At 39.8% G+C, this 8483-nt stretch overlaps 2 protein-coding genes across 2 annotated transcripts in view; one reads left to right on the forward strand and one right to left on the reverse strand.

The window, feature by feature from the left end:
* The window catches only part of ETFDH (electron transfer flavoprotein dehydrogenase), a 41287-nt gene extending 37110 nt beyond the window's left edge, over positions 1-4177 (reverse strand). Inside the window, exon 1 of the mRNA XM_043487415.1 lies at positions 3799-4177. Within this exon, the coding sequence (XP_043343350.1) occupies positions 3799-3832 (34 nt within the window). The 5' untranslated portion in view covers positions 3833-4177. The remainder of the gene's footprint in view (positions 1-3798) is intronic.
* Positions 4178-4266: 89 nt separating this feature from the next.
* C1H4orf46 (chromosome 1 C4orf46 homolog) lies at positions 4267-7489 on the forward strand. The gene is made up of 2 exons (XM_043487489.1): positions 4267-4679; positions 5961-7489. The coding sequence occupies exons 1-2, from the start codon at positions 4497-4499 to the stop codon at positions 6114-6116; spliced, it is 339 nt and encodes a 112-aa protein (XP_043343424.1). The 5' UTR covers positions 4267-4496; the 3' UTR covers positions 6117-7489.
* The last annotated feature ends 994 nt before the right edge of the window (positions 7490-8483 follow it).

Raw genomic sequence — 8483 nt, forward strand, 5'->3', positions numbered from 1 at the left:
GTGAGTTTATATGGTAATACCTGATTCATAACGAAGCTTTTAGAGTGAAGCTATGCGATCTCTAGTTTTGTCTGTTTATGTGTCTCGGTGTACGTCACATATGAGATATCTCTAACTCTGGAAAATATGAACAAAATTAAACTTATAAAAGAGCTCTATTTAATTGACTTAAAGTAAGTACTTACAAATTAAATATTTCTAAATATAAAAGAAACTTGGAGGGAATTTGGGGCTCACATGGTTTAGAAAATATTCAATATTAAATTAATATCTAATATTAAAGTTATCTTAAGCTCATTGGTTTAGTCAATACAGACATGTCTTACTTTTATTGTATGTAAGTTTACTGAAGGTCAGTAAGTTCATGTCATTTCTGTTACAAAGTTTGTCAATGTGAAAAAAAAATTTTAACTTGATATGACTTTAAGTTACCAAATAAAGGTAAATGAGAGAAGAATTTTCAGGTCAACTCTTTAGGAATTCTTTTGTTTTGGGTATGTTTATCTTAAAATAGTCTGTTCAGATTTTTGGTAATTTGAATTTTGATAAGTTAAATGATGGGAATTCCTTGAATATCCACGTTATTTCATATAAGATAAAATAGTGGAACATTAATTGCTAAACAGGTCTAAATTTACCTACTTTTGTTTCCTCACAAGAGGGAAACTAAAGATCTTTGGCTTTATTGGACATGTCTTGTATCACATAGAAGAAAGAAATTATGTTATGAGAAAATATATGTTTCTAGAAGTTATAGAATATCCCAAATGGGAAATGCTGGTTTCACAAACAGTTCACAGTCACTTATTCCTTTTAGGTTTCTGCTAAAGATTAAGGTTTTTAAGGGTTAAAACTATAACACGTCATCAAAGCTACTAAAACTATCAAGGGAAGTAGTTCATTGTATAAGGAAAGTAGGAGGTATGTTTTCAGCAAAAGAAGATTGAAGAATAGAAATGAACCTGTTGGAAATGTAAGGGTGATTTTGTCATAGAGTCAATTGGATAAACAATTAAGGAACAAACTAATAAGAACAGAGAAAGTTGTGGAAGGTCTATAGAAAAGAAGCCCTGAAAAATGAGTTTTGGAAATGGCCCGGCTAGGATTAGATTAAATTTAATAACATAAATGGATTTTGTAATTAAAAGCAGGCTGGAGTAGGATTGGTCTTGGTTCCTCTCTCTGTTAACAGAGAACAAAATTTTCCCTGCTTTTGATAACAGATTGAGTTTCTGTGCTTCTAAATGATCTGTTTTTGCTTTTGAACTATTCTGTCACTTTGGTTAAGTGAATAAGTGTTGTTTCACAATGACCTATGATCCTACTTGACCAGTGTTTTGAAATCTTGATATTTTTGACAAACTTCCCAAATAGCAAATTCTAACTAAAGTCCTTTTGACCTTCAACTAACTCTGGGATACTCCAAAGGAATCCTGATATCACAAAGAGAGATTTTAAACTAATTAGGTTCATTTATGTTAACATACATGGGAAACATTGTCACATAAGTGGTGGTAAAGCCATCTAAGGTTAGTCATTAATACAGATATTCTAAAATTTATAAAGAACTCCCAGAAGTCTGGTATGTCCTGTTATCAATATAATGCTATCAATGATACTTATAGTTATTATCTTAAAATGCTGTTTGTCACAGAAATATCCAAGTTTCTTGTCAATTGCATTGTAATCAGATCTTTAGCCATGTCATTTGAAGTATTTTGTCATTTATAGACAATCATTGCTTCACTCTGATGCTTTTGTAAAATGAAGATCTTCAAGATTTATAAAAATGACTTTTTGGCAAATAAAAATTCCTGATAACTTTCAGATCATATCACTGAACTGAAAAACCTTTCCTCTTACACTTACCTACAAGTTGATAAAGTATACCTTTGTAAATGAAGATGAAACATTATCTTTCTCTCTACGTGATCCCTCCAAAATTTGGCTTGTTCAGTTGGTTCTCCTGTGGATTGGAGGGCTTATTTCAACCAGACTACAGCTAGTTATACTGATCATTGTTTTAATTTGCTCTCTTGTTGGATTCAAATTACTTATGACTTGTCCCTCTCTCTGCTGCACTATGACCTTATTAATGTAGTGAGCTGAATTACTTATATCCTTTCTATTTCATAAGATTTCCTTTGGCATCATCCAATGTTTAACCAGGCCTCCAACAAAATTAATGTCTTAAGACAATTTACATATAGATTAACTCTATACAGAATAATTGTAACAGTGCAACTTCAGATATGGGAAGAAATGACAAGGGAAAACATCTCCTGGATCATAATAAACTAGTGAGACAGGCACTCCAGAGAATTTCAGATTATCAACAGGGCCTGATCCAAAAATAACACATTGGGTGGCCTATTAACAGAATCTTTGCCTGATCTAGGAATGAACCTTCCTAGCACCAAGGGACAAAAACTGGTCATGAAATGACTCCCAAATGGTGGTCAAATTTATGAGTTAGAGGAGGCACTGTGGACAAGGAATATCACCTATTGTATCAGTAAACAAAGGATGCTGTGGCCATCAAGCTCTCAGCTACTGCAGCTGTCCCTGACTGTGTACTCTGAAGGGATTCACGATGGAGAAAAGCAGGACACTGGGCCTAGATAGTGGAGATGCATATCAAAGGAATGATTTCAATGAGCCCAAGCTCTTACGTCTTCCCATACACAAAAAAGCACTAAATTAATTAACTTGAGATACATTTTTTTAATTAGCAGTAATCTTTTGATGCTCCAACTACCTATTTTGTGTGTTTCAGCTTGTTTGTTTTTACAAAAACTCCTATATATCCTGGCTTCTACCTTACCTCTTCAGAACTGTCCCTCAGAGCTATCTTAAGATGCTGTCTCCTAGGCTAAGTTCTCCCTGTGCCTGTTGAGTAAAACATAATCCTCAACCTTTTAGGCTGTGCATTTTTTTTTTTCATTCAACAGTATTTACACATTAGGTGTCATAAAACACGCACCAGTAATAGAAACTTTAAATTCCAATTATTTAATACATAGTAGACAAATTTGACAAAATTCTACTTTTGTGAAAATTTACATAAGAATATCCGTGAATCTGCAATATGTACACTTGTTTATTCTAGAACCAAAATTTAACTTAAATAAACTACAGAAAAAAATTAAGTCAGTTTTGAGAGATATCTTGGAGTAAACTTTTTGTTTTGATTTTTAAAACTGTTTTTAAGTAAAACAAACAAAAACCGTCCAACGACATCATTCTACTTTTTTTTTTTAAGGTGAAAGGGGAGGTAATGAGGTATTTTACTAAATCATCATGATGGTTTTAGGGGCAACCATAACACGATACGCCGTAGAGTTAATTTTAGACAACACAGAAAAATTCCAGAGATAACCTGATGACTTGGGTACCATATAAAAGTCAACATGACACAACAGAGTTCAAATTCTTAAGAAAGTAGTAGGACGGCTGCAAGACGCGTCAGGCGAGGACCAAGGAGAAAACCTGTGTAATAGTTAATTTACCTATTTTCCAACAAGGCTGTTGCAAGTCTAGGACAACATCTGGGCTTTGGGAAGAGGGTCAGCACCAGGGTTCGGGGAAAATTCCGCTCGGGAGCCGCGTTGACAAGTTTCCTCCGCCCGTGACCTCTGCCCTAGTTGTCAACTTTTTCAATAGGGACAAGCCCGGGGAGGAACCCAGGATCCACCTGGCGCTGACCGCGCGCCCTTGCCCGAGTTCCTCCCTAGTGAGGCGAGACCGGACTGCCCCGCGCCCTTGCTGTGTCAACCCGCGCCCGCAGACCCCGCTCACCCGGGCAGGCCAATCTGGCCAGCAGCACCTGCATGTTCACAGCAGAAAGGACGCTGGCGCACGCCGGGGAAGGAGGTTGGGCTTGGGTCGTAAGGGCTCGGGACCTCTAAGCCACTGGGGGCGCCATCGCCGGCCGGGACGCAGGCAGTCACCACCTGCGGGCTCCGCGGAACGCTCCAGCTTCACCACGCTCCCGCCTGTCTGCTGTGCGCGGGCGCCACGAGTGACGCGACGCGACGCCAGCTGCGCTTCCGGGACACGGACCGAAGTGGCAAGGGAAGGGACTCCAAGTCCCAGCGCCGCCCGCGGCTGCAGGCTGCGCGGCCTCTCACCCGGCGTGCGCTAAGGGCGTTGGAATGGTTGGGGTGGGGGGTAGGGGACCACAAATCCCAGGGTGAATCGCGCAGCAGAGCCCCAAGACGGTGAGGCGGAGCGGCGCGCACGGCACCTTGGGAGCTGTGGTCTTCTGCTCCGGCGTCTGGGAGCCCGTTGGGAGGTTTTCCCCTGGAGCGGAGAGCAGCCGCAGGCTAACTCATTGGCATCTGATTGGCTGTCCCTAGAAAGTGACAAGGCTTCGCGGTCACTGGCGGAGAGCCGAGAGGAGGCGGGCCCGCTGGGCTTTGGGCGCGAGCGGTTGAAAGAGACGGTTGGTGTTGGTTCGGCCTCTCAAGTCCGGTCCAGTCGCCCAGCCCCGCTCCATGGCGAACCCTGAAGGGCTACAGGTTTCCCCGCCGCCGCCGCCCCCTTCTTCTCCTTCGTCTTCAGACACGTCTTCAGCATCTTCCCCCGGCGCCCCGGGAGGTTTGGGCTGGCCGGTTCCGAGCAAGAGCAGCGGCCGACTGGTGGACCCGCTGGAAGAGGTGGAGCTGCAGATCGGAGACGTGAGTGCGGCCGGCGGGTCCGGGCGGTGTCCCTCACGTATTCAAGAGCCGCGTCGGGAGTCCAGGGCATCCCTCTCCCGCCGCGCCCGCGCCCGGTCTTTGTGCCTGGAGGTCTGGTTCCGCTCTCGCGCTGTAACCCGAAACGGCGCAGTTCACAAACCCACCGCCCTGCCTAGTCCGCGGGGCTGAGGGCCAGACAGGGATTCCTCTGCTGGGACTTGAGCCGTCTCCCTCCCCCTAGCCCTGTTTAGTTGGCCGCCTGCCCAGAGCCTGCTGGCTAGGCGATTATCCGTCTGGGCGGACCCAGTTAGGATGGGTTAGTCCCCGCCCCGTGGTCCAGATTGCTTCCCCTAACAGTACAAAGACCCGTCCCTCTGATGGCCGGGATTCCTGGTCTGGACGGCTCCTGTTGAGTCTCCAGTTTGTAGACGCGCGCGTACACTCACAGCCATCCAGCCACCCATCACACACAGTCGGGTTTCTCGATTTAATGTCAAGTGAATGAAGTCTGTAGGGTGATGTCTTAACCGGGAGATCCTCCTGTGCAGATTGCAAACCGCGGGGTGAACTCTGTTATTCTCTTATTCCTCAGCAAGTATTTGTTGTTTTAAAAAGATGGCTGAAATGCTGACACAGCTTCATCTTTGCTGAACCAGGCTGGTTCCAAGTGAGCGTGTAGAATGCAGTGCTGACGTGTTTGTTACCCAGGAACAGTGTTATTTTATACAGTGGGTGAAGAAAGCATTTGATCAAGAAGTGAGTTTTCCACCAAGAGTGCTGTGTTTTCTGCATGGGTGTTGTTTTTGTTGGCGTTAATTGTGAGCTTAGAGTGTCTGTTCTTTGGTTCATACGATTTCATGGACTGCAGTGTTAAACATAAAAATAGCGGAGCAAGTCCCTTCCTCCCATCAGTAAGAGCTGTATCATAAGTCCTTCAAATACTTCTGGTACTTGGTGTCAACGGGCCCAAGTCGTCTTGTTGAGCTAAATGAGACTAGTGTATTAGCACCCGAAAAAGATGCTGACTGGTCATGTCTCATACATAATGTATATCTTTCTAGTAGACATATGTCCTCAAAGCTTACTTAGTGTAGAAAATTTTTTTAGGTTCCACTAAAAAGCTGGCGTGTCTTAGTTTAAAGATTTTTAACTTTTAAAGAAAAGAACTTGGGCATTGGATTCTAAGCTATTTTCAGCCAGGTTCATAAAATAGGGAGATAATTTAAAAAATAAACTTATATTGTTTGACTTTTCTTTTCTTTTTTTTTTTTAAACTTTCAGGCAGCATTTTCATTAACCAAACTTCTGGAAGCCACATCTGCAGTATCAGCTCAAGTGGAAGAGCTTGCCTTCAAATGTACAGAAAATGCACGTTTCCTTAAAACATGGCGGGACCTCTTGAAAGAAGGCTATGATTCCTTGAAGCCTGACAACTAATTTGACTGTAATAATGCATACCTCCTTACCTAGGATGTTTGCACATGTACCATAGGGACTGGATAATCGCACGGTTCTGGATACTGAAGATGAAATTTTTCTTGGTTTTCTTCATTTTGTGAAAACAGAATGCTGATGTTATTTTTGAGGCTGATTCATATTTATCTTTAAACACTTTCTGTCCTCTGAACTTTCAAAGAATCTTTTATGAAAGTTAATCAGTAGATAATAATGCCACAGTGTTACCAGTAGCAAACTAGGTGGACCATTATGCTCTTCTATTTGCAAGAAGATTCCAAGAATAGCAGAATTTGAAATTGAGCTTTATTTATGAGCCAAAGAAGGTAAACTTTCATGTTACCATTGTTAGAGTTAGCTCCACTGGGCTAAGTTCCCTAGAACCAATGATTGTGTCTTAGTTACTTACATATTTCCAGCAACCTAAAACACTGTTACACAACAGTCACTAGATGTTTGTTAAATAAGAGTTGACAGCATGATTGAAAGCTGCTTTTCCTTCTTGATTTTAGCATAAAGATGCTAATTGTTTCTTGAAAAAGTATTTGAGTCAGAACCTCACTGACTTGAAGGAAAATGTTATCTTTTTTTTTTTAACAGGAATTTGAACTTTGGTAACAACTTTTAAAAATATATGATAAATATTTTTCACCCCTCTGTGATGCTTTTCAAAAAAACTTACTGAAGCCTATCTTGAAAAAATACATATTTTTTTTCTCTGTTTCTGAGGTTAACTGCTTTTATGGATATTTCTCATAGTCACTGTTTTGTATGTTTAATTGTTCTCTTTAAAGTGCCTTATCAAAATTATGGCTCTGTATTATTATTCTTGGAGCTTGGCAGGTAATAATTTTAAATTCTGAATGTAATAATTCTAAACAAGTACTTTTAAAAAATGCATCAAATTTAAATGATGTAATTATTTTCATATTATTTGATCTTCATGACAATGCTGTTTTACTTGTCTCATATCTTATGTTGTGCGCACATGCTCTCTCTCTCGGTGAGTTTGTGTCATATATGTTGGTGATTAAGCCAACTAATTCTCTGTTGTGTGACTTCTGTACGTATCTGATGCAGCATCTTAATTCTTTGTAGCTGTGGAGGTATGCACAGAACTACACTTCCAAGCCCCACAATGGGCCTGTGAAAGGGGACACATGGATGGGCAAAGGATAGTTTTATTTAACATATGAAGTCACAGTTCTTGATTAATTTTTTATGTTAAAGATAACACTTGTGGTGTGTTGCTATACCAAAGAGATGCTTATTTTGATATTAGAAAAATATTTTTCTTACGTGTCGTGAAAGTTGCAATTTTTAAAATCTATAAAAATAAGCTTGTTCAAAGCAAATGTTCTTTTCATTTCTTCAGGTTCATTATTTTACAACTTTATTGACGGGATAGGGAACACATGTAAATCCATGGCTGATTCATGTCAATGTATGGCAAAAACCACTACAATATTGTAAAGTAATTAGCCTCCAACGAATAAAAATAAATGGAAAAAAATAAATAAAAAAAATAAATCTCAGGCGGAAAACTAAAATAAATAAATAAATAAAACCTTATTGAAATATTTCAAACCTAAGAGGGAAGGTGAATCACTTAACACCCATATGTTTCCACCATGCATATTTAAGAAATTTTAGCATTTGGTTATGTTTTCTTTAGATCTGTGAACATATTAATATGTAAGTGTTAAATGCATTTGAAACTTATTTTATTACCTTTTGATTCCATCCCTTTCTCCCCAGAGATAACCTCTGTCCTAGAGGGATTGCATATTCTAGTTTGTGTTTTTATGTTTTTGATACACATATGTGTTATCAAAACACTACAAAGTACTATCTTGAAACTAATATTATTGACTGTATGTCAAATAAAAAAAATACTATTTTGTGTGTGTAGTAACCAGCCTCCAGAGGGCCCCAATGGTCTTCTTCTGACATTCATTTCTTATAGATGGTCCCCCACACTGAATAGTGCTGCCTCGTGTAAGTACAGGACATTGAGGAAATGTGGTGTGATTTTGCAGGCGATACCTTTTGACCATTTTTCTGTTATGTTTTGTCTTTTCCTTATGGATTTATAGCTATTACATATTTTCGATACTACATAATGCTCTGTTATGTATGTTTCAACTGTCTTGAAGTCTGTGGTGTATCCTTGTATTTGATTATAGAGTCTTCTTAAATAAACATTTTTAATTTTAATGTAATCTCACCAGTCTTTCATAATAGTGTTTTCTGAGTCTTGTCTAGCAAATGTCATAAAGATACTCTCCTGTACATCTTTCCAAAAGTTAAAAAAAAGTTTTTTAGTGTTTAGATGTTTAATCCACCTGA

The sequence above is a fragment of the Cervus canadensis genome, chromosome 1 (assembly GCF_019320065.1).
Source record: "Cervus canadensis isolate Bull #8, Minnesota chromosome 1, ASM1932006v1, whole genome shotgun sequence".
NCBI classification, from domain to species: domain Eukaryota; kingdom Metazoa; phylum Chordata; class Mammalia; order Artiodactyla; family Cervidae; genus Cervus; species Cervus canadensis.